General features: G+C 45.5%; 1 protein-coding gene and 1 non-coding gene across 3 annotated transcripts; both read right to left on the bottom strand.

Annotated features, from left to right (window-relative positions):
- Positions 1–3,246: 3,246 nt before the first annotated feature.
- cep128 (centrosomal protein 128) lies at positions 3,247–24,879 on the bottom strand. Of its 2 annotated transcripts, none has more exons than XM_028953378.1 (24): positions 24,768–24,879; positions 24,114–24,279; positions 23,949–24,035; positions 23,748–23,874; positions 23,160–23,266; positions 22,747–22,838; positions 22,582–22,654; positions 22,086–22,208; positions 20,430–20,516; positions 18,846–18,920; positions 18,324–18,450; positions 17,936–18,078; positions 15,121–15,375; positions 13,978–14,622; positions 13,237–13,401; positions 12,668–12,844; positions 11,817–11,876; positions 10,973–11,165; positions 8,531–8,580; positions 7,001–7,024; positions 5,968–6,045; positions 5,556–5,669; positions 4,484–4,595; positions 3,247–3,894 (listed from the first exon to the last, which is right to left on the bottom strand). In XM_028953378.1, exons 2-24 carry the CDS (start codon positions 24,246–24,248, stop codon positions 3,800–3,802), a joined length of 3,144 nt encoding a protein of 1,047 aa, XP_028809211.1. In that variant the 5' UTR covers positions 24,249–24,279; positions 24,768–24,879; the 3' UTR covers positions 3,247–3,799. The 2 variants fall into 2 exon arrangements, with proteins under 2 accessions (XP_028809211.1, XP_028809212.1); XM_028953379.1 differs by having other exon boundaries at positions 17,936–18,075.
- trnam-cau (transfer RNA methionine (anticodon CAU)) lies at positions 16,406–16,477 on the bottom strand. The gene has a single exon. It is a non-coding gene; the product is annotated as a tRNA-Met (tRNA).
- Positions 24,880–25,897: the final 1,018 nt, after the last annotated feature.

The following is a 25,897-nucleotide window of genomic DNA, read 5'->3' as shown; positions in this document are numbered from 1 at the left end:
CTTTAGGCAACATCCAGCAATAAAATGTTCTTCCAAAAGTTTTCAATGTTGGCCTACAGTGGCTGTTGTCCGTCTTACAAGTGGGTTGGGGCTGGATGAGGATCTTATCCCCGGGGCCGTGGTAATTCCCCAAAACGGTTAGACACGGCCGACATTCCTCTATACCTACGGTATTCCTTTACAGCATTTTGAAAGGTTGGAGAATACATTACTCTTTACAGAATCTCTCCAGATCATCCTGGGTCCTTGGCCTTGTGCCGTACAACTTCAGCTCAGTGAAGTTTTCAGTGGGCAGTAAGATGGCCAGGCCAGAGGCTGGATGTTTTGGACATTTTACATGGCACTGGACATATCCACCAAATCCATTAATGGCTCGTTTTTGTCGTTTGTCATCTAGGTTTCGTGACATTTGATTGTCATTTGATTGATTCCGGGTACCTTAACAAGGTTTCTAGGGCCCTTGAAGGCCCTAAAAATAATACTAATCTAATACTCTAATACTAAGGTGGCAAAAACCTTAAATTTTCCAAAAAAGCCTAAGAACATAGGTACAGGCAACGCTAATTTGACATTTTCTTTGTAATCTTTTTTTACCATGCTCTTCAGTGTTCACTTATTTTCATTATTATTATTTTTATTATAACTAATAGATACTAATAGTGTTCATTTTAACAAATCTTTATATGGGGTGTCATTGAGGATGTCTGTCAGCATTAGATTACAGTCAAACACGCCTGCAGGGTAAAAACACATTCGTAACCGACCATCAGATCTCCTCTGAACTGAACTTGGCGCGGTTGCCATGGTGACAGCACCGGCCAGCCCCACATCCGACAGTCCTGCGTGAGGACGCCGCCACATCTGCGCAAGGATGCTGCAGATTAGATCAGCTCCTGCCATCTGGCAGCGGCCCGCCTCCCGCCTCATTCCGACACCGATCTCGCTTCCCCTAAAACGCCCATTTCAGGCCGCACTGTAATCAAATGCGAACGCAATCAAGCGAGACACCCACGTCAGCAGCAGGGGGGCCAACAACATTTGTCTTTGCCCCTGCGCCCCCCTTCTCCTCCAAGGTGTATTGAGCTCACTAGTAAATTATAGCAGCGATTCGCAGCGGCCGCTGAACTTCAAATTAAACCGGGCTGCTTCTTTTTTTCAGGGTGCTGCCTCAAACATTACAGGAAAAATGACTATTGACTCGAGACGTTTCAGCCGAGTCTGGTTGTAATACGTCAAGGGAGCGGGACCGAAGCCTCTGTGCGTTTCCTCTGGTTTGTTATGGATGTTCAGGGGCGCTCCACCCGCCACGGTGTCTTCATTCCAACCGGGCTCATAATCGTCACAACATTGCGCTCGGCACGTCCAGAGCAGCGTGCAGTCATTGGGGCAACTGTAGGGTGAAGGGTATGATGGGATATGGGGGAGGTTGTTAAAGGTTCTTTTACCGTGCCACACGTAGGATTTCTACAACATGCAAATTATACACGTATGGTTTATACGTATGAGAAAAATACGGGTGAGAAAAATATGAGTGCAAGTGACATTTTGGGTGAAACTGACATATACACATTAAATGGAAGGTCTTGAACAGCTCTTTTGACGGATTTTTAATCAATTTAGAGTTATTAAAGATACTAATAGTATTTAGTTTTTCAGAAGCGGTTGGTGCCAGAGGGGGCCTTCTAAAAAAACGGACCCCTTCCATCTTCGACCTGGGAACCTCTTACAGGAACTAAGAATATTCATCAAATCCGAGGCGTCTTCACCCGATTGGCCGAATGCAATGCATTGTGATGGGTCCCTAATTGCTTTGTGGCATACATTTTTATTCCATTAATCGTCCTTCAGTACTCCTGAGCTGTAGGAATTCCCTGTATTTTCTTTTTTATGTATTTTTTCGTACCGCTAAAGCCATCATGTCAGGGAATAACGAGGGCGTTGGCGAGTGCCGCATATGAGGCTGATCAGATGTGACAGGCAAAATACGAGGCAATCTGACCCCTGCGGTGGGCGGAGAGGCCGGAGACCCCTCACGCTGTGTCCACGGACCATTTCACGGTTGGTGGACGCCTCTCTCTCTCTCTCTCTCTCTCTCTCTCGCGTACTATCTGTAATGCAGACACGATGGTGACTAACCGGTTTATAAAATGACCAGCAGCATCCTGCTTTCAAAAGCAAATCCACCCTTTCAGCTGATGTTGGACCAGCCCAGTCACTGTCACTCACTTCCCTTCCTCCTCCTCCTCCTCCTCGTCGAGGGATGACCGACGGGCCTCGGGTTCACCACTCTGGATACAGTTTGCCAAGATGCTGCATCACGCAGCGCTGTCAGGGCTTCAAGGGGGGAGGTTTGGAGAGAGGGAGGCTTCTTCTTCTTTTCCTCTTCCTCCTGGATGCGTAAACACACCGCACAGTACGAAATCCAATCTGGCTCGCTATGTGCAACAAGGAGTGCCGCCGAACGATTGTACTGTAACAAACATGTCAGGACCACTCCACTCCTCTCCAGGAGAGGAAAACGGGGGCAGCAGACACCGTCTCCAGCAGATTGCGACCGGCAGCGATGCGTTCGACCTTGGGGGTGGGGGGTCCAGACGAAGCCCGCCTGGGATGGGTTGTCTGGGGCAGGGTGGCGTGGATCACTCGTTTCACTTAAACCACTAACACACTACCGTCCTCGTGCCGTTATACAAGCACATGAGCGAAGCCCTTTCTCCTTCACCCATTATGCCACAGACTGGAACAAAAGACAAAATATTTAGTTGGCAGTAAACTGGTACCATTGACCCGCCTCGCAGCTCATTTAACCACCTTTAGCATGTTCACTTGGATCCCGGTGTGTTCGTCCGACTTGCACCTAATTTAGTCAAATTCAGAAGAAGAAATTCTTTGTCCGCCCGGGCAACCTGTTGTCATGTCTGGGACAAGGGACATAATGATGGATCCTGAATCGGCAATATCAGTGTGTGAGACTTGACGCTGTTTAAGAATAAAATAAAAATTCTAAGACCATTGAATAGCAAAGGCATAATCTGGACGTCGATTCGGAATGGGATGCAGCTGATCCCTCAAATAAATCTGCACGAAAAGCCACGAACTACAATGCACACGTGAAGCCGGACGATCCGCATATCAGGTTTTGAGCCACACTGTAAACTTCGAGCAGGTTTGAGTTCCCCATGTCTGTGGTGCTGCATCCAGGAGGAAAATGGGGCAGTTGAGAGAAAAGGTTCACACGCTTGCCAGTAAAGACACAAAAACGTTTATTCAAACGTCATCATTTCCTTCACAGATATTAAATAACAGCAAAATGTTACAGTGCACACATCCACGTGAGTGAACGGTAGTGGTTATAAGACATCGGTTAAATATGATAATACGCAGATATTTGGAAAAGGCACGAAACCCAAGCCCTGCATGGCACGTACTCAACACTTCAAATGGAAGGTATAAAATGTTCTATAAAATGTTTTATAAAACTTTTAAAGACAAGATGGCACTGAACATTAAAAAATAACCACACTGGCATAAAAACAAGAGAACAGAGCGCTGTTTTGACCTTTAAAAAAAATTACCTGCGCTCATAAATATCTTTAAATAGCTTAAAAATGTCACAGTGCTAACAATCCCACTCAAAGGCACACTTTAATCTCTGCTCGGCGGCTGCTGATTGGCCTGATTGACTGTTGCCGTGGAGGTAGTCATGGCAGCCCCGGTAAAGTGGGGGAGAGGCGGCGGCCACGCTGGCAGCCTGATGAGAGCTAATCAGCCGGCGTCTGAGCGGAGTCGGCGGCCGCCATTAAGTCTCCGTTTTGCCGGCGCCGTTTAGCGGTGAGCGGGCCGCCCGGAGGGGCCCGGAGTCCGACTCCGGAGACGCTAAGAGCTTCTCAGGAGCTGGCGGTGGGGGGGAGAGCAGGGAAATGGGTGAAAATTGCACGTCGAGTTCTGCAGTCTAACGCACGGCGGCCACCTGCTTCGCACCGGCCCCTTGGCCACTTTATTCGGTACCGTATACGCCGATCAGTCGCAACGTTAAAACCGCTCGCAGGTAAAGTGGGGCTTGCTGGAGAAAAACTGGTCCGAATCACAACCTCTTCTGCGGCTAGCAGCACCAGCTGCAAGTCACTGTGGATGAAAGCGTCTACCGAATGGAATGTAAATGTAAACGGGCTCGGTGTGCTGGCAGCATGAATTTAATGTCGTGCTAGGTCCGGCGGGAGTGAATAGAAGATGACAGAAGCAATGTGTAAGCACATCTAATCATGTGGCAGGTTTTTGATAAAAGACGGGAAAAATAGCAGTCATATGACCAAAATGCTTGACAAGCCCCGACTATGTGTGCAGTGTTCCCTTTAACCTTAACCTACATCCTGACGGCGTATACGGCTGGCAGTTCTGACATGCGGTCACGCAGGAGCAGCCTGCGGTGATGTAAAGCACGACAGGGCTTGTGGGACGCGGCTGCGGGGGGTTAAGTACTCACAGGCGGTGCTGGGCGAGGGCGAGCTGGACAGGAAGCTGTGGTGGTGGGTCCGGATGGAGGAGGAGAGGCCGGCCAGGTGGATGCTCCGCGACGCCGCGTCCAGCTTCTCGCTCTAAAGTTGACCGCATTTAGTGGTCAGTGCGAGCGTGTATGCAGACTCGAACAATAATGATGACAAATAAAGATGACAAGATGGATCCACAATGATCCATACCTATATATTTATATACGTATGTGTCAGTGTATGAAGCCACAGATTGAACAATATAGAATTAAGAGATTGCATGAAAATTACTGAGTATTATTTTTATTAATTTCATAATTAATTTCCTTTGGGATTAATAAAGTTTCTGACTCTTTAAACATAGCTTCATAACGTCTCATATAGATTACTGTAATCCCCTCCTCATTGGCACAGAAACTTCAGAATGAGGAGGCTTATGATTATATTTTCTCAGAAATTTCTGTGCAAAAAAAAAAAAAAAAGTAAAATTTACCAAAAAATTGTAAAACTAAACTTATAAACTTAACTTACATGAGAGTGTTCCTTCCTCCAAGAGTGTGAGTGAAATCAGGTTCATCAGCTTTAATTGACATGACTTTTAAAAAGAGATCCGCAGCTGCGGAGGTGCTGGAATACATAAAGCTGCCAAAGATGCTATAGACTGCGCTAGTTTTAAAAAAGTTATTGTTATAATTAAGGGAACTATGTACTTCGTCATACATTCATGTGTCAATCGGATTTCAGTGGCTTTACCATAACTTTATATGTTTATTTCGCATTCCAAAACTGTGGGAACCCCGATTCTGCTTCGTACTTTCCAAGCTCCTAACTCCATTCACCCCCATAGGTCCTCCAACAGTAACCGCCTCACTGTCACCCTTGGAGGCAGGTGCTTCGGTGTTAAGCTCTGGACTCGACTCAAAAGTTTTGTCTTCGGTGTGATTTTTTCCACCCCCCCCCGCGACCATGGCTGCGTATTGTTACTAATAATAATAACAATCCTGACAGATTTTGTAAAAGTGTGTGTATAGATGGTGAGGTGTGCTGGTGGGGCGAGACGGGCTTTACTCTGTACTCCTGGATCCGGTGTTTGGACTCTTCCAGCTGGTGCAGAAGGTTGCCCACAATCTCTCTGTACTTGGCGTAACGCTGTTCAGCAGCTTCGCGCTGACGCTGGGACTCCTGCCAAGACAACGCCCCCAAATGTACAACCAGCATTATGATTACAGTACTGCAAAAAAAAAAAAAAAAGAGCCACCTAGGGGGCAAACTGTATACGTAAGCGCAACCAACATGGTGCTGGCTTATTTTACAGATCATTCGACTGGATACGTGCACATTTCATAAAAATGGAACCATCGATAACTGGCCTGAAAATGAGATCCAGTGTGAAAGGCAGCATTCACAGAAGCCCGGGGATTCGTTATAACACACGTTACAATTCTCATTTCTACAGCTGGAAATAAACATTGATTTTCACCTCTAGGTCCTTGAAGTTCTCCAACAGACTGAGCTTGTCCGGAACCGACTCCAGATGATCCAAGGCCACCTTGGTGCTCTGAATAGAAACCGCAAATCCTTATTTTTACTCCTCGAACTGAGTTCAGACGTGTCACAATGCGTTAGCGTTGCCGCGTGTGAGGTAAAACACAGACGGCGTGAATCTTCTTTGGGAGCCGAAGGTCGATGGCGATCGCGAATGCGTTGTTGCATCGGACAAAAATGATTTGAACAGATGAAGCTACAGCTTTTCAGGAGCGAGCAGCACGCAGAGCAGTGAGCCGCTGGACTTAATTGTGATGAATAGGCGGTAATTCAGACACCACACACACACAGAACCACATAAATACTCCCGAGTCAGTTCAAGCCATCAATACTCATAACTAATGTGCACAAATTTCTTCAGTGAGTAATCGACGCTAATTCACGTGAAATGATTCTTTTTCTGCTGCCGACTCCAATCCCAAACCTGCATCGTGAAAACGGCTCATTTGGCCAAGAGTTCAGAGAAACGCCATCAACCACTTTATGGTTAATTGAGATTTTTTGAGTAGTACAAATGCAATTGTACAAATGCAATTGTTGCAAGCAAAGCAAATAGTGAGTAAAGGTCTTTTAGAGTCGCTTACAACAGAATAGAGCAAAATTCTTTTTCCTCTTTATATGAAGACAGACGGTAAAAGTTAATAATTTAACAAGTCATTTATTATTGAGTGCAGAATAATAATTAAACTATCAGACGGTGATTCATTCGCGATTTATCGGGGTCTGTTGTTATAAAGTGCCATCCAAACGTGCTATTAAAAAAGTCTATAATTCATAATAACGTTCTATTCATAATAATTGCTCGCGGCCAGCTGCCTGAACCTCAGCACAGATGAGCCCGCTGGAAACTGCCAGAAAGCCCTGCATGACAATTTATGAAAAATTTAAGTGGTTCATCCAGATGAACTAAACCAAAGACAATCATCTTGTTTTCCTGCATTTGTGTGTGTTTTTATAACAAAACTTACCATCTCTAGGTCCAGAACTCGATCCTGCAATGAAAGAAACATAAAGCTGCTGAATTTGTAATTGAAATGGTCATATGCAACACCGAATGATGTCGGGTTTAATGCAGAGTGATGCCGCTCTTTCTTATCTGCCAGTCCAGTGAGAACTGGGGAATGGCGGCGCCGCCCCACCGCCGACCCTGTCCCGACATAATTACAGCGGCTACTCGCCACCGCCAGCCCACCGGCGCTTGTTTCTCTTGATTAGCGAGGCAGCGTCTCTGTCTAATGGGACTGATTAATATTAACAGCGAGCGGCCAGGTGCCCGAGCCTCGGCCCAGATGAGCCCAAGAAAGCGTCTCTGGAGCCTGACGAGAAGACCTTAATGCTGGAAATTAGAGTGTTTGCCAGACTAAGCGTTAAGCCGGTAAAATATTAGCATAGCGCCAGGGTGGGGAAGTGCTTGCAGGTACGATGGCTGCGATTGTCTCCTCTGGGCCGCTGAGAATTTGAGTAGCACAGCCTGGAATCTACGTCACAGTCTTTCATTAATATAAAAATACACTTGACTCTTCCAGGGAGCTTAAACTGTGCTGTGGAGTAGTTAGAGAGGCCTGTAAATATTGTAACTCAATAACGGGTGGTAATAAAAAAAAATCTATAACAATGTAATATATTATTTTGTTACACTGTAATAATTTTGTAATATGTTTCATAAACACAAAAAAAATTAAATAATTACCTAAAATCATAAACCCTCAGTGGGGATATTTATTCATGGCCTCAGAACAGAATAAACTGAATGGACCTAATTCCAGATGAGCTTTTATTTATTTCTATTTCATCGGTTGTTTTATGCATGGACAGGCAGTCTTGCATATCATGCTGCTCTATCTGAAACCCAATCATTTTACTGGTCTTTGTTAGTTTGCCAAATGAAATCTCAATTTTGTCCCACGGTGTCAATTAAGGTCTTTGCTGGAAGAAAAAAAAAAAAATCTCTCACCCTCATTTCGTCTATAATAAACAGCATAAATCCCAGCGCAGTGTAGGCAATCTCATTTAAGCAATCGTCACCAGTGCAAACTGTTTAGCCCGCGTAATGAACAGCAGGTAATTTCGAATGATTACCAAGTGAGTGATTACTGGCGGGAAGTTAACTGGACATGCTAAATCACTGGCCAGAGATAGTGGTTTTGGAAACTGCATAAAAAAAAAAAAAGTAAAGAGAGGAGGAAGAATAAATATGGGGGAAGAGGAGGACGAAGCCCCAGGTGTGCAGGCCTGTGTTCAGAAACCCGCACGAGATAAAAGGCAGAGATGAATTCTGCACGAGTGATAAGATTTAACCCAAACAGGAGAATAAAATGGGAAAGAGACCAAGAGGAATCCGGCATGTGACTCCTCGCACTACCACTGAGAGCGAGCTGGAGTCGGTGAGCGCCGGTCGGCGGTGTGAGTGGAAGGTTAATGGCGGAGGCGTTGGAGGCAGGTCGGCTCTGATAGCTGAAGGTATGAAGGCTCTGAAGAGGCTCAGACGGATCACTCACTTGAAGCCTCCTCATCTCCTCGTCCTTCCTGCGGCTCCTCTCCAGCAGATCTGACGGATATAAGAACACAAAAGACACTAACTCAGCATGGCGCCTCAGACCCATCGTCTCCTAGACATTATTAACTAGGGGCTCAAAAAGCCCACAAGTTCCCCTGAAAACATGAAAACGATCTATTAATAAATGTCCCCAGACGCATGTTGCATATATGAATGCTTAATTCATACAATGCCGGTAGAGCTGAACGATACAGGCTTAAATAACATCATAATACATTTATCAATGTTAAAGACCCATTATCAATTTTTTTTGCTTGCAAATGGGTCTTGGCCTAGTAATGATGTCACAATAATGATATTTATCACAATATATTATACAAATTAATGTGCTGGAACAGAAGTCTGATTAGCTGCCTAATATTCTTTTCTAATAATATTACTAATGTATTCAGGGTACTAGAGCAAGGTTCTTATATCGCTACTGGTACTTTCTTTTATTTTTAAGGAAGAACTGGATTTCACATTGACACCATGGCAACAACATGGCAGTAGGTTACTTTTTAGACCTAGAAGAAGATTGGCTGAACAATATTTCAAATCCACAGTGCACAGGGGATACCGAAGACCTGAATTACGTATGAGGTATTAATACTCCGCTATCTGTGACCATAACTCATGGCCTCCCGTGACCTTACGACAGCACGTACGCCGACTGTTACTGATGAGCGCAGGCCCCGAACCCTACAGGGCAGCCCTACTTTGTCCTCTGGGTGGGTATTATTATACCACTCGGCGAGTTTGGCGCCGGCCGTGCCTTTCAAAGGCATGTTGTGTTCTCAAAAGCAGCCGGCTCTCAAAATCAATTACCATCACCTGCCTGAGAATCAAAGGCAACCTCATCCAGGTTTCTCCCCCCGCATTACAAGTCAGAGCGAGAAGTCTTTCAGTGCGATCGGCAACAACAATCGTTTTCAATTCCAGAGTTCCTCATCTACCCCCTTCGCTTCAGAGCTCTTAAAAAAGAGAAGGAAAAAAATGCTCGGGCAAACCGCTCTGATTGCTTCCCTTTTCCCCCTCCTTCTCACCCACCTCCTCTTGATTCCGTGAGGGAGCTCGTTTTGCCGAAAGAGAGAAAAAAAAAGATCCTGCGAGCGGTGCTCCATTCCCCCCCATCTCATCACCGGCAGGAATAAGAGCTCTCGGCTGCCCACTGAGCAGCGCTTCGCCTCAGAATTACCGGCGCGGCGGCCGCTTCTTCGTCTGTCTCCAGCACAGGGCCACAGCAAAGGTTCTGAAGTTCTCCCCTAACTCTAATGTCCCAACCGCTTCCAATGGGCAAATCGTGACACTGCCCATCCTCAGAACTCATGCACACGGGATAGGATGGCCCGATTTCCCCCAGTTCTCGACCGAGCCCGCTGGCCGGGGGGCTTTGAAAGCGGAGCCGGTAAGGAGCTGCCAGGAGGCGGGGATTCCGGTGCACGGCTTTCATCTCGACGTGGATGCGCGGGTTTATTGTATATGACAGCTGAGATGAAGCCGACGTTACCGCTCATCGCCTCCCCTGACGCGGCTGCGTGAAGGGGAGCCGGGAGATGTGCGATGTCAGGTCCGCAGCCAAATCTCGGCAGTTTGGATGCCGTGTGATTTATTTGGATTGATGTGAGGAGCTGTACAGTTGCTTTTATTTCCGTGGGTATTGTGAGATCTGTGGATTTAATATAGGGGTTGCATGTACATAGTTTTATGATGTTATGATCAGCGTTTATGAAAGTTATTATTAGTGATGCACTGAAGTGATACCTGCTATCTAGGTATCGTTTATTGTAACAAACCAAACTGACATGGCAAACTATTTGTGCATGGATTTCTCCTTTTGTACACCAAATCATTACAATTTTCAATATGTTCTATTTGACATTCAATGGCTTATATATAATGAATTATATTATTCCGTGTTATATAAGGAGGGCATTGCACACAAATGAGTTGTCAGGTGATTTGTGGTCTACAATTCCAAACCACATTAAATTGAAGGTAAATGAATTAAACGTTCAATGTCTGCTATGTTTTTAATGAACCTTTGCCTTAAAATATTGTATTGACTGTGGTATTGCGCTGAATGGTAGTAGCCTACTGGGTAAAACACGCCCCAGATGAGACCACAGGTCACAGATTCAAACCCCTGAGCAAGATACTTAACCCTGAGTGTCTCCAGGGGGGACAGTCCCTGTTACTACTGAGTGTACTATTTTACTATTTGTACCACTACTGATAAGGGCATCTGATAAATTCCACAAACGTGAATGTAAATGAGCTGTTGTGGGTCTCTGTGATGTGTGATTACTTTATGAGATTATTTAGGGGTAATGTACAACTGTTTTGTGAACTGATGTATATTAATTGAAGTATATTGTGGATGGGTGTGTTGGAGATACTGTACCTCTCCTCTCCGTGTGGACGTCCTCGAGCAGCTTCTCCTGTTGGCTCAGGCGTTGGAGGAGGACCTGCTGTTCCGCGTCTCTGCTCCTCTTCAGCTCCTTTATCTGCTCCCGGCTCTGTTGGTGCTGCCTCCTCGCCCTCTTCTCCCGGCCCTCTCGCTCACGCACCTCCTCGCACAGCCACTGCAGCTTGGTCTGGGCACACAGACAAATGCACAAAAACGCATTAATTGGCTTACAAACTTTTGCCAGCGTGTGCGCATTACCGCCCCAGTTTGTTGTGTAATAGTTTTACAAGCGTTGCTTCTGAGCTTCCCTGTAGGTGCTGCAATTATCTGCATGTACCAATTGTGCATGCAAATGCTAACTGTAGGGGGTGAGTTACTGGCCCGCAGCTTTTTCACAGTGAAGCAGCACAGGCTGCCATGTGCAAGCCATGGTAAATTACATCTTCCAAAGTTCAATGTGATTATTTTGAAATTATCGTCATTTCACAGTTTCAAGACTTTTTTTCTGTTGTATGTGAGAATTTTGTGTTGCAATTTGTGAGTATTCATGTGTGAAAAATTCCAAGAATACTTATTGTTGTGATATTGTTGTGTGGCAGTGGATTGCCTAGCTGGTAAGGAAATGGACCTGTAATAGGAAAGTTGTTGATCCCGAAAATACCACTGCTCACCAAGGGTGATGTTAAATGCAGAGGACACATTTCGTTGTGTGTATCATGTGCTGTGCTGCAGTGTATCACAATGACACTCACTTTTACTTTATATGTCATATTACTGCCCATGAAGGCCCATGGTGGGCCAGATTTAACGAAACCTGTACCAAATCTTGGAACTGTACCTTTGTCTCGGCCAACCAGCGATGAGGGTCCTTCTGCAGGCCAGGACTCTGTTCTATGGCCTACAGCAGACAGGGGACGTCAGGTGATGTGAGTCTGTGCACCTAACATAACACCAAAGACCTTAAGTAACACCTGTTAGTACCAAATAAGCACAGTACAACCTCCCCTGACAACCCGCTCAGTGCGCTCTCCTCCCACCCTCTCACTAAAATAGCACACGGGTTGCCAGTCACAGTACAGAGGAAAGAAAAAACTCCTCATCTGTCACATTTTAAATAAATAAAACGTTGCACAAAAGTGGCTTTATCACGCCTGACAAGTCTCTCCTGGCAGGTACAACAGCATCGGTGGCACAGCGAGCCTATCGCCGGATGCGGAGCGGCTGCCGTTTCGCTGTTCAAACCCCCCTCTGCCACCTCTAGCCACAACATTTTCTGCCTGGTTGCCAGTAGCACATCAAAAATGCACAGCATTAGAAAAAGCGAATAAATAAATAAAGGTTTTGAGTGCGCTGGAGAGGCAGTAAAGTTTACTGGAGTTTACTGGAGAAGTGCGGGACAGCTACTGTGTTGGTGAACGGCGGAGGATCCTGCTTTCATACAGGTGGATTCGGGCAGCCCCTATAAAAACAGTCATTAGGAGACCATGAGTTTAAACGATTTTCCTTATTAGCCCAATCACTGATGAACCTCGACACCCATGTTTGGAGACCTTTGCGCAATATGCCACCAGCCGCCCGTATTGGAAAATCCATAAGTGGATAGGCCAGGGCTGGATTAAGTGCCTAAAAGGGTGGAGGGGTGGATTAGGGTGGAAGTATTTGTAATGCTGAGGCAGCTGTGGGGTTTACTTTCAGTTTGTCATCCGAGCCTTTGGACAGAGCCTGGCAGGCGGAGTAAACGTAGTCGCCCACGGCCTGCAGGACGGCCTGCTGCTCCACCTCCAGTGCTGAGACCTTATCATGCAGGTCCTCTATGGAGCCCTCTGTGCCCTTCCGAAGCTCATCTGCCCTCATCACCTCTTTCACCTGAAGAAAAAAAGACACAGGAAGAGTCTGAGAAAGCACTAGAACCACAGGAATGACTTTCATAAGACATAATACAAACCTGCAAAATTACCATCAGACGCTGTAAATCAGCTGAAATTATTTGAATTAAATGTTTTAAATGTTCATACCCTCCATAAAAACCAAACCGCATTTACATCATAGCAGTTTAAACACACCTCTCTTTAACTATATTGGAATTATAGAATTATTATTTTAATAATTCTGACAAAATACAGGTTGTATTTATCATGTTTCTGTCTCCTTAAAGTTAGGCTAGTAAGTTAGATGTCATGTGGTGAAATGCATCAAAAAGCAATGTTTAATCTGCCTCCTCTACAGGTATGGTGCACCCGACTATAAACAGACTTCACCTTGTCCTCCAGCTCCTTCTTCAAGGCCTGGCACTTCCTGTTGAGCTGGCTGCGGGCATCCTCACTGCCACTCATCTCCTGGGCCAGCCTATCACACTCCACCTTCATCTTGTCCAGTTTCAGCTGCAGTGTCCTCGCCACGTCCTTCTCTGCCATCGCGTCCGCCTGAGCACACAGACAACAGGGGTGGCATGAGCATTGTGGGATGCTCGGGCTTTATGACACAGTGCGTGTGTGTATAGTGTGCAAAAAGTGTGACAGGTCAAAGAAAATTTACTAGAATAGAATAGAATATTTAATCTAATTCCAAGATGAAGAAGAACATAAATATAGAGCTCCACTTGATTTTTTTTGGAGAAAACCCATAATGACCAGAAAGGTCGAGAGAAAGACAAGCAACGGATCTGGAATGAAGCAGACTAACACAAGCTCCACACATCACCGCAGCCCAACGAGGGAATTTATTTTTTAGAAAAAGGCAAAAGAAAACTGTGACGGAGAGGGGGGGGAGATCTTTCTACGGTGGAAATTAGGTCTGAACATGATGTATACACGCGACGATCTCCTGAGGCAAACTTCACACAGATTTATTTGGCCTTAAATAATGCAGGGACGGTGTACCCTTGAGAGCGCTGACCATACATCACAGTGTGCATCTGGTTTATCTCATACCTGCTTAAAATAAGGTTTTTATTATATTTTAGCTTGTTATTGATTTTTTTTTTTACTCTCCCACCAGACCTTCAGCTCTCTCAGCTGGGCTTGCATCTCCTCCCTCTCCTTCTGGTAGAGTCTGTGTGTCTCCTGCACGTCTCGGTCCTGCCTGGCTCGGCCTTCCTGGGCCGATTCCTGCAGTTGTGCCAGCTCCCTCCGGTGCACGTCCCTTTCCGTCTCCAGCCTCTTCACCACAGAGACCCTCTCCTCGTCCGCTGCCGTGAGCCGCTGTTGCAGATCCCTCCTGGAAGCCTCTTCCTGGGCCAGGCGAGAAGAGAGCTGGGTCCTTTCTGTGCTCAGCTCCTTCACTGAAGCCTGGAGGTCCACCAGGTTCTCCTCGGCCTGCTCCCTCTGCCGGTCCAGGGTGCGGTTCCTCTCCTCCAGCCGCCGGTTCTCCTCTCTCAGGCGGTCCTGCAACGTCTCCTGGCGCCGGGCCTCATCCTGCAGGGCGTGGGAGGCGTCCCGAACCTCCTTCACCTCCTGTTCCAGGGCCAGCTGGCGATCCCGCGTCTGGGCCAGCTCCACGTCGCGGCGCCGCACCTCTTCCTCGCGCTGGGCCAGGCGGCCCAGCACCTCTGCCAGCTCCCTTCGGGCGCCCTCCGCCTGCAGGGTCACCGCCTTCAGCTGCACCTGGACGCTCTCGCGATCTTTACCCGCCTGCGTCGCGCACAGCTTATCACAGGGGAGAAAAAGAAGAAAACAATATCCGGGCTCATGTAAATCTAGCGCAGTTAGTGCTCATTACAGAAAAGGACATGGTCTTGGAAAAGGACGTTCTATCACAAAAATGGATTAAGAATTTTTATAACTTTGAAGGACCATAGTGAAAAATCTCAAAAAGGTCAGTCTTGAGAAATTAGAGAAAAAGGGCCAGTTGAGCTTACAGATGCTGCGTTGTGATCAGGGGTTGATTTAGTTGGACAGGTCTGCATTTACATTTACAGCATTTATCAGACGCCCTTATCCAGAGCGACTTACAATCAGTAGTTACAGGGACAGTCCCCCCCTGGAGACACTCAGGGTTAAGCGTCTTGCTCAGGGACACAATGGTAGTAAGTGGGATTTGAACCTGGGACTTCTGGGTCATAAGCGAGTGTGTTACCACGCTAGGCTACTAGCACCCTAGAATTATGTGGCAGTAAAATGACGGCCATGTTGACTGGACTGTACCTGCTGCGCTCTGTCTGTGTCCGTCCTGGCCTCCTCAAGCTGACGCTCCAGCTTCCTGCACTTGACCTTCCACTGCCTCACGGCCTCCTGCGCCCGCGTCCGCAGGTCCTCCCGCTTCCTGTCGCTCTCCGCCAGCCGAGCCTCCGCTCGCGAGCGCTCCGCCAGGCTCTCCTCAGACCGGCTCTGGAGATCCTTCAGCTGGGACAGCATCTTCAGCTGCTGCTGCTCCTGCAGCTGGAGATCTGTTGAGAGAGCCTGATACCGGGACAGAATCAGAAGGAGACCAAGGATGAAATGAAAGGAGATTTAATCATAAAGACAAAATATAAGAAAATAAAAAAAGTCAACACTTTAAAACAAGCACAACTGTTATATGAAAAATGAATTGTGCTGCATTGGTAATGTTGAACCTGTAAGGGTGGCAGTGTACCATGATTCTGTGTTCTGGAACCAAGCTACGAGATTGTTGAGGGTGGTAGTAGCCTAGTGGGTAACACACTCGCCCATGAACCAGAAGACCCGGGTTCGAATCCCACTTACTACCATTGTGTCCCTGAGCAAGACACTTAACCCTAAATTGCTCCAGGGAGACTGTCCCTGTAACTACTGATTGTAAGTCGCTCTGGATAAGGGCGTCTGATAAATGCTGTAAATGTAAATGTAAATGTTGACATTCGGTCTCAGTTGATGAATAGTTACAGTCCTAATAACGATATAATGCCTTATCGATTTATGTTGCCCCGCCCCCAAATCGCTATAATAGTTCTATTGACTGTACTTGCACTTCACACACTTGTATGTGAGTAATAAGCTGCTGGCTGCCTCAATTTCCCTTGAGATCAATAAATCTGTGTCCCTGCGTCCCTTGGTCTCCCTGCGTGCTTGTGTGGAACGCAAAGCATGATCCAACACACATCTCACAATCACATTAATATTCACAAGACTTTTCTGAAACCCCTCCCATTTTCCCCAAACCCTCTTTAAAATGTCCATAGGATCCACAGAGCAAGAGACAGATGGACTTTTTTTTTTTTAAGTAAAGTGATTGTCACATGTGATACACAACAGCACAGCACACGATGCACACAGTGAAATTTGTCCTCTGCATTTAACCCATCACCCTGAGTGAGCAGTGGGCAGCCATGACAGGCGCCCGGGGAGCAGTGTGTGGGGACGGTGCTTTGCTCAGTGGCACCTCAGTGGCACCTTGGCGGATCGGGATTCGAACCAGCAACCTTCGATTACAGGGCCGCTTCCTTAACCGCTAGGCCACCACTGCCCCAAATAGCAGAGGATGGTTTCGATCCATCGACCTCTGGGTTATGGGCCCAGCGCGCTTCCGCTGTGCCACTCTGCTGCTCATCACCCTAGATGGGACTCAAACCCACAATCCCTGGTTTAGGAGGCAACTTGGTTTTGGTCTGTAGTCCAGAGTAGTCCTTACAGGACTTAACTGGACTACAGTTAGCGACATTCTGACCAAAACCAAGTCCTCTGGAAAACAGAAAGGTCCTGCGGTCATGCAGGCCCAGATTAAAGCTCATACAATGATTAACCAAAATTAGCCTTTATTTTTATTATTATGCCAGAGAGAGTTTTATAAGATTATTAACCATCACAAAAAAAACTAAACTTGATACCAGGATGATGCAAAGCCATCTGTCTCTTTCTAACTCTCAACGTGAGATGCCCCGAGGTTACGCTTCTGTTTGCCGGGTTGAACACCAACGGCAACGTTCCCCGCACATTTTGGCTCTGTGATGCAGATGAACTGATAATGGCGGGAGGGGGACTCTTATCTAGCAAACTGACATTTAAAAAGACATAAAACCGACAAAACCAGATACAAAATGTACTGCAAATACAAACATAGGTGCATGTGGGCAAAAAAAAGAATAATAATTTCAAAACTTTTCCCATCTTTAATATGACCTACAATCTGTACAATTCACTTGAACTCAAACCAATTTGTTAGAGGAAAAATACATGGAAAAAAATATGTATGGTTGCATAAATGTGTGCATCCATAAACTAATTCTTTGTTGAAGTACCCTTTGATTTAATTGCAGCATTCAGTCTTTTTTTCGGTAGGAGTCTTTCTATCTGCATTCAGGTCAAGTTTTAAAGAGATTCTCTGTGCTCTTTTTTTTTTTTTTCTTTTACTTTTCATGTCCAGGTCCCCAAATCAACAAGCATCACAGCTTCAAGTCTTACTTAAATCTGTTCTTCCTTTATGTGACATTAGCAATCATGCCCCCACACACTATGTCTAATACAGTGCTGTGAAATGCCGGCCCATACACTTATTCGTAATATTTATCATGAAAAAAATTCACATTCAAACAGGAGCCTGCCACGAGCATTTTTTAAAAATCTGCATATCAAGGCTGCAGGTGTCTTGATTTGCTGGCAATATCGATTTTTTCCCCCTATTCTACAGTTTAATATGCCTGCTTCGCAACGAATGATCTAGAATGTGCACAGGGTTCCCTCCTATTTCCAGTAAAAAGAATTCTATATGTTTCCAGACTTGTTTTATTTTTTTTATTGTTTTGACATCTGCATACAAATAGATGGTTATTGTTTTGCATTTACATTTACGGCATTTATCAGACGCCCTTATCCAGAGAGACTTACAATCAGTAGTTACAGGGACAGTCCCCCCCTGGAGCAATTCAGGGTTAAGTGTCTTGCTCAGGGACACAATGGTAGTAAGTGGGGTTTGAACCTGGGTCTTCTGGTTCATAGGCGAGTGTGTTATCCACTAGGCTACGACCACCCTGACCACCCTGCCTCACGGTGACTTTCTACACACCTGGACGTGAGTGGAGAGCTGGGCTCTCTCCTTCTCCTTGCGCTCCACAGCTCTCCTCAGGTCCTCCAGGTCACTCAGAGTGGAGCTGCGACTCAGCTGCGCCCTCAGGTCCTGCACCTCCCGCTCGAGGTCAGAGCGATCTTCTTACCACGCAAAGCCCACAGAAACACACAAACATGTGCAGTTCGTGCCGTGCATCATGATGTTAATACCACAGTGTTGACATTTATTAGCAAAATTCCACCCCAATTCCCACAGGGAAATGCCTGAATTATTACATTTCATATGAAGTCTATAGATTTTAACAATGCATCACACACACACACATACACACACTCACACTGCTTATTTTATCATTCCTTGCTTGGCTCGGCTCGGCAGGCAGTACCTCTGTGTTTCTGCTGCTCTTCTCTGCCCCTCTGCCTTCTCTGCTGAGAAAGGAGCTCCCTCACCTCCCTCTGCAGCACCACACGTTCCTGCTCCGCCCCGGAGAGCTGGGCACGCATGTCCTCCACCTGATACACACACACACACGCACACGCAAAACTAGCAGAAACGCAGGTACACGCGAAGAGACACGCACCCCAGGAAGGCGATGAGCAAACGAAACTGTGAACACTTCTGAAATGATATATACACACTGAACACCAGTCAAACACACACACCTGCGACATACAAGTACACACTCGGTAAATCGCACATCACAGCCTCTCACAATGGTGTACACAAGTCATCACACAGCAAACACACACACACACGCGGTCCTCAGAAATTATAAATCAGTGTGTGTGTGTGTGTGTGTGTGTGTGAGTGCTGACAGCCCTGTATGCGTTAACCCAAACTGCACCCATCACTCAGCACGGGGACCTGTCTCCCGCAGGAAAAGGAGGCAGCGTCGGCAGCGGCCTACCTGCTGAAGAAGAGCATCTCGTCCACCTTCCGATTGGTCCAGCAGTCTCCTGGCTCTTTCCAAATCCCGCTCTATCTAATTTCAAAATATAATACAGTCAGAATTGCCATGTCTCGGTTCGCCCTCTAAATACATCTGGGAAAGTGCCGTTGTCCTCAATTTGTGGGCCAGGCAGGTGACATCTGGGCCAATTAGGTGATAATCAATGTCTCAAATGTGTGCAAAAAGTGCCATTTTTGTAAAAAGTAGGCCATCATCAAAATTATTCTTGAAGTTGGGGCAGTGGTGGCCAAGCAGGTACAAAAATAGCGCCGTAATCAGAAGGTTGCCGGTTCGAATCCCAAACCGCCTTGAGCAAGGTACCGCCCCCACACATTGCTCCCCGGGCGCCTTCAATGGCTGCTCACTAAAGGCAAAAATATACTTGCTGTTAACTACATACGTATATGTACCAATGAAGAGCCGCGGTCTGTATCATGCGTTCTTTGCGTCGGCCTGTGTGCACATACTCAAAAATGAAAGGAATGTATATAGATACGGATTCAATACCTGCGTGATTTATAGGGGCAGTGTTGCGAGATCTGTACTCATTCATGAAATACAGTTCATTTTAAGATACAGGTATTCGTTGATTATTTGGTTTGTGGCCTCGACACTGACTCCTGGTGGTAAGGAGTACACACTACAGATTACATTCACAGCATTTATCAGACGCCCTTATTTTTTTTATTTTATTTTTATTTTTTTTTAAAAGTGAAGTGATTGTCACATGTGATACACAGCAGCACAGCACACGATGCACACACCCTCTGCATTTATCCCATCACCCTGAGTGAGCAGTGGGCGGCCATGACAGGTGCCCGGGGAGCAGTGTGTGGGGACGGTGCTTTGCTCAGTGGCACCTCTGTTACCCACTAGGCTACTACCATCACCAATCGACAGACGCAAGTATATCAGCACAAACTTTAACAAGGCAACTCTGTATAGATATGCATATGTAGCTCACAGCAAGTATATGTATGGCTCAAGGGTGATGGTTAAAAGCAGAGGACACATTTTGTGTTGTTTCACAATGACAATCACTTCACTTTCACCTTCAAATCAGATGAGTGATTCAGACTTTTTAATACTTAAATACTTCTTAAATACTTTTACATGCAATACGTTTCCAGGTAAATTCATTAATTTTTTTTTTTTACTGAAATCCAGTGTTTCCCATAATTGCCACAGCCTGTTGATAGCCCCCGTTAATTTATTTGGCTGGGCTGCAGTAGTTATGAGTTTTGTGGCTTCATGCCATGCCGCGCAGCTGCCTCTGGCACAAAAGAGAAGCGCGACAAAGGTAGCAGCGTGCCAATTACACAGGCAGGCGGGATCCTGACGACTGTCCCACGTGCAGGACACGCCCGGAGGGGGAAAGAGATTGCGGCCATGCGGCGCATAAAAAGCTGGATTGTACCCTACCAAGGTACAATCATGCGGCCATTATGGAGATGGAGGCGAGAGCCAGGTCTGGCGGTAGTGGTGGTCTGCAATCAGGCACACATGTAAACACATAGGTGGCACTTTTTTTCTTGTCCCTACCTTGCTTTTCTCACTCTCAGACGTCAGGAGCCTCTCTTTGAGGAAGTTGTCGATCTCCAGCGTGCGAGCATCACGTCGTCTCACAGCCTAAGGGGTTGATAATAGACAAAGAGACAAAAACAAAGACAGTAAGACAGAAAAAACATGCACATATATACAATAAATATAGGCAATTTAAAAGTGAAGTGATTGTCACACGTGATACACAGCAGCACAGCACACAGTGAAATTTGTCCTCTGCATTTAACCCATCACCCTGAGTGAGCAGTGGGCAGCCATGACAGGCGCCCGGGGTCGGTGCTTTGCTCAGTGTCACCTCAGTGGTAACTTGGCAGATCGGGATTCGAACCAGTAACCTTCTGATTACGGGGCCGCTTCCTTAACCACTAGGCCACCACTGGCCCAGTTTAGGTAATTACACTAATATTTGTGATAAATTATTGTTATTTGATCAGTGCTGGGAGAAATCCTTTAAATTACACGTTCTAAAAAAAAAAAAAAACACAAATTGCAAATGTTATACAATTACAGGCTTTGGCACTACAGCTTGCCTGATGTAACATATGGACCAGTCAGTGAAGTGATCACTGACTGTCAATATACATTCCCTACCCCCCTCTGGGAGTCATCCCCAAAGGCCCATTATATGGAAATTATAAGGCAGTGTGGGGAAAAAAAGAAACATGCATTTCTTTACAGAAGCCATTCAGCCGGGTATAGTTTGTTTTTCCTCTTCATTTAATTATTTTATTTACTCTCTCTTAATTTGGAACAAACGCATTATTCTGCCTCGCCCCAAGGCGCAATATATTTCCATTAAGAGTTCTGTACTGTATAAACATGTAAACATTGTCAGGGGTTGGTTGCCGCTCGCAGACCGGCTCGATGCTGCCACCCGGTGGCCCACGAGGGCGAGGAAGTAAAGTACCGGGGGATCAGGAACACTGTTCGCTGTTTTCTATCACATATATAATCAGGTTAATGTCTTTACCACAGAAAGGGTAACATTAATAGACAAGGTGAAACCAGGATTGGCACAATGGAGCGTGCATCGGGAAGATCTAAAACTAGAGCTGATGGCTACTATCTAACTAGCGTGATTAACGTAGTGTCATAACATGCAATATAAGTACAATTATGTCAGTTTAGCCATTCATATTTATGATATTTTGCGCAATAAAACAGTTCTGTCTCTGATCCAGTTGTTTCAGGAATCCAGTAATTCAAGGGGGCAGTAATAATGCAGCGTTTTGGTTTTTTTTTTTTTAAACGTGTAATTTACAGGATTTCTCCCAGCAATGCTCAAATAACAATAATTTATCACAAATATTAGTGTAATTACCTAAACTCATCTCTCTGTAAACAATCCAAACAGTGAACCCGGTTCACTCTCTGGTCCACCAGAGCAAGGTATACGGCAGGTTTAGAGGGCAAAATACCCTTATATTATTTAGAGGATACCCTGGACTAAAATTTAACCAAACTGAGATCCCTAACTGAGGTGGTTTCAGTTCATTAGGACAGGATCAGATGACTATTAACAGCCTAATAATGTATGTGGCATGTTGAAAGGACAGCAGGGGATCCTCAAATGATCAGAAAAACCATGGCAGTGCTAAACTGGATAAAGGAAAATACATAATAGTGCAAGAGAACCTCCTGAAGTTCACTGGACAGGTTTCCCTGTTGCTCCTGTTGACGTTTCTCTGACAGGCCCTGGCGCTCCGAGCGCAGCCCCTTCTCGATCTCCTGTAGGCGTCTCTCCACACGCGAGGACACCTTAAAGGGACCAATGAATGTCTTTACTTAAACTTAGAAACCATCACAAACACTGATAACCAGGTATGTGTGATCATTACTAATGGTCACGTGCAGTAGTAGAAACGGATCTACAGACTTGCAGGGGGAAAAGTGAAAGTGATTTTTTGAAAATCATTTTTGTCACTGTAAACCACTGCATCACAGCACACGGTGACCCAACTAAATGTGTCCTCTGCATCTATCCCAGCATCCTAAGTGAGCAGCGGACCTCGGTGGCACTTTGATGGTTGAAGATTTGAACCTGCAACCCTTTGGTTATGAGTCCACATCCTTACCCGCTAGGCAACTGCTAAGTATGTAGAGACTGAAGAGCTGTCTACAAACCACTGACCGAATCTTCCCTCTTTGATGCACGTATCTGGCCTGTGAGGTTGTCCACCGTCTTCCTCATTTCAACGTCAGACCTTTCAGAAGACGAAGGCAGCAGCATTATCTAAAGCAGCGTGCACCTGTGTGAACTGCAGGCGTGGAGACCACAGACCAGAGATTCAATTACCTGTTCCTCCTCAGTATCTCTCGATCCACATCGTCCCCAAGTCTCAGCTGATCACTGCGCAGGTCTCGGAGTGACTGGTGAAGAGTGTGTATCTAAATGGTAATAAACACGTAATGCTCAGAAGTCTGTATTGCAAATTCAGAACTGCCTTTGAATAGTATGAGGCAGCAAAATGTCTGAGATCTTCATGAGCTGTCAGCCATAATGAATGTAAAACCATAAATGTCACTTTTTTTGTGTAATAACTACATAATAGCATAGCATCTATGTCTCGAGTTGAATAGCAATAGTAATAGCATAAACGAATGATCACCACTGCAAAAAATAACTTTTCTCCAGGAATTCAAGGCTTTTTTAAGACAGACGAGTATAATATACAGGGGAAATTGTCAGATGGCTGCTCACACACATACCTGTTGATTTGCATGGCCTGAGTCTCTGAAGCGCACCGTGCTCGACCTCGACCTTCTTCTGGGGCCATAATCCTTCAGAGGAGATGTGGGACTGTAGTGAAAACCATCTGCACAAAACACAAAACCGGTGAATTACGACACACCACTACAATGTACCATTTACAATTTCAGCATTTTCCAGAGCGTCTTACAATCAGTAGTTACAGGGACAGTCCCCCCTGGAGACACTCAGGGTTAAGTGTCTTGCTCGAGGACACAATGGTAGTAAGTGGGGTTTGAACCTCGGACTTTGTGGTCTTCTGGTTCATAGGCGAGTGTTTTATCTTCAAGGTTATAATTGTATTATTTATTATTACTAGTCTAGTAATTAGGCTAGTAATGAATCTGTTTAAGACAGGGCATAAATTCTCATCTGTAATGTTCAATTTCATTCATTCAAGTTCACAGGGCGAATTTCCCACAAAACATTCCACTCAGTGTCATCATTCAAACAGGGTCTGGTCTGAATTCTGGACTATGAGAGCAATGCATAACAAGAGGAATAAAGGAATTCTCGGGGCTGAAGACAACCGTTGTGAAGGACGACACCTGAGCCGCTGATGTCCTCCAGATCACTGGTGTGCAGCGTGGAGGCCGAGGCGCTCCGAACCGCTGCCGACTGGCGGAGGCGCTGGCTCTGCAGGTGCTGGATCGACTCCTCCAGGTTCTCCCTCAGCTAGAAACATCGGGGCAACCGTTACACGCCAACAAAACAAAGCAACTGTGCGTCTGAGGACTCGTAACACTCACCGTCGCCATGGCTTCAGCCTGGTCGTCAGTGTGCTCCCGATACTGGCCCAGCATCCGGTCCACCTTGTGTAAATTACGGCTGGTGTCCTTTAAACCAGAGCAAACCAAACCCATGAGGACGGACATACGCAATCTCGATCAGAAGTTCCTTAGAAAACCTCTCGCCTGTAGCGTGCTTGCTAAGGTGTCGATCTTGCGGGACACGTCCAGGTTATCCCTGCTTCTCTCCCGACTTCTCCTGCGGTGGGCGTCTCGGCCCCCGCCCCGGTCACAAGGGTCAGACTCACTCGAGGACTCCATGGTGCAGGCGGGGAAGTCATGGAGAGGGAACCTGGTGGATAACAACACCGTTTTCACCTCATTTCCAACTCCTTCTAAAAAGTAGCGGCTTATAAATAAATAGAGGATAAAACGTGAGGTATATGCTTCGATAAAGAAAGTGTAGATGCCAGAAAGCCCATATATTTTCCAATGCGAGTTCGGTGCTTTTCCAGGGAGAAATCAGTGCTTTCAAATGGCGACGTTTTTTCCCCAGGTCATTGGAACAACAACCCTGAAAACTCAAGAGTAAGTTGGCTAGCAAGATAGATTCCTCAAGTCTAACTAAAACTGAAGATAAAAGTCATTTGCAAACGAAGACACAAATAAGTCGCCGAAGAAGCGCGTTTTAGCAACGGTTAAACAGGTTCCTCCCACATCGCAGTGCGGCAAAATGAATGAAAAGCAATTAGCAAGTCAGCTACAAGGCTAGGCTAGTGAAGCTTTACGTTTAAAGCCTGTATTGGGACAGTAAAGGTGCAAAATGAACGTGCAACTTGCCTCAAATTTCTATCGAAAGACTTTGCACATCTCTCATAATCTCCCCGTACACCTGCACTGCTGGGACCAACCTATTCCCTGCTATGGCAACTTAAACTGACCGCCCTGAAACAGGAAAAGGGCAGAAACGGGCGGCTGGCGCGAGGTTGGGAGTTGTAGTTCTCTGAGGTGCTAAACCCTGTCTGAGGCTGCGACTTAGCGTGACGCAGAAAACTACATTACCCATCTCGCACCTCTATACCGTTTTTAAACGCTATTGCCAACTGTACGTAACTGTATCTAAAAGTTAATGAGGGTTTTCCCCTCATCTTTACTCATTGAGTAATAAAAAAATACTACTACGACTTCTATTAATAACAGTAATAACATATTAACAACTACAACCACACGACTGTACAATACAATACATACAAACATACTGCTACTCATAATAATAATATAAATAATAATAATGTTATAATTTTACAGTAGAAATAAATGTCATATTTTGACTTAGTGGACTTGACTTCTAATATTACATTGCTATCTATTCACAATAAAAAAAGTGTACACAAACTTCAAAAACTTTAGGCAATGTCTCACACCTAATATTTTAGCATTGACATAATGTAAATAAGCAGTTTACAGCAGGTTTGATTGGATTATTTACAATATGTCAATGTTAAAATATTAGATGACAGTGACAGATTCCTTAATTTTTTTAAGATTACCCAATGTTCACATTTTATAGTGTATGGATGTACTAAGAAAAAGGTAAACCGTAGCTGTTGTTTGTTTAATGTGTTTTTTTTTCTCATTATAGTAGTTTAAAAATAGTTTTTGTAACTTTTAAACTAAGCTGTACAATTTATGCTTTGGCGTAAACTGCTTTTTTTCTTTACTATTATGCTATTAACAGCAGGTTTGTTTGGTTTGTTCACATTACTGCAATGCTAAAATATTATTTTAGGTTTAGCAAGTGTCGACTTTTTTCAGCTCATAGTACTATTTAGTTAGTAATCTGTCTACCTAAATGCCTGTCTGCAAGAAGGTTGAAGGAGGCCCACCTCCCTCCTCCCATCCTCACTTGATCTTCCGGGGGACCATTGAGAGTGTTCTCTGCTGCTACATCACTGTCTGATACGGGAACT

Source organism: Denticeps clupeoides, chromosome 14, assembly GCF_900700375.1.
Source record: "Denticeps clupeoides chromosome 14, fDenClu1.1, whole genome shotgun sequence".
Classification (NCBI taxonomy): domain Eukaryota; kingdom Metazoa; phylum Chordata; class Actinopteri; order Clupeiformes; family Denticipitidae; genus Denticeps; species Denticeps clupeoides.
This window is presented reverse-complemented; position numbering and strand designations above follow the sequence as displayed.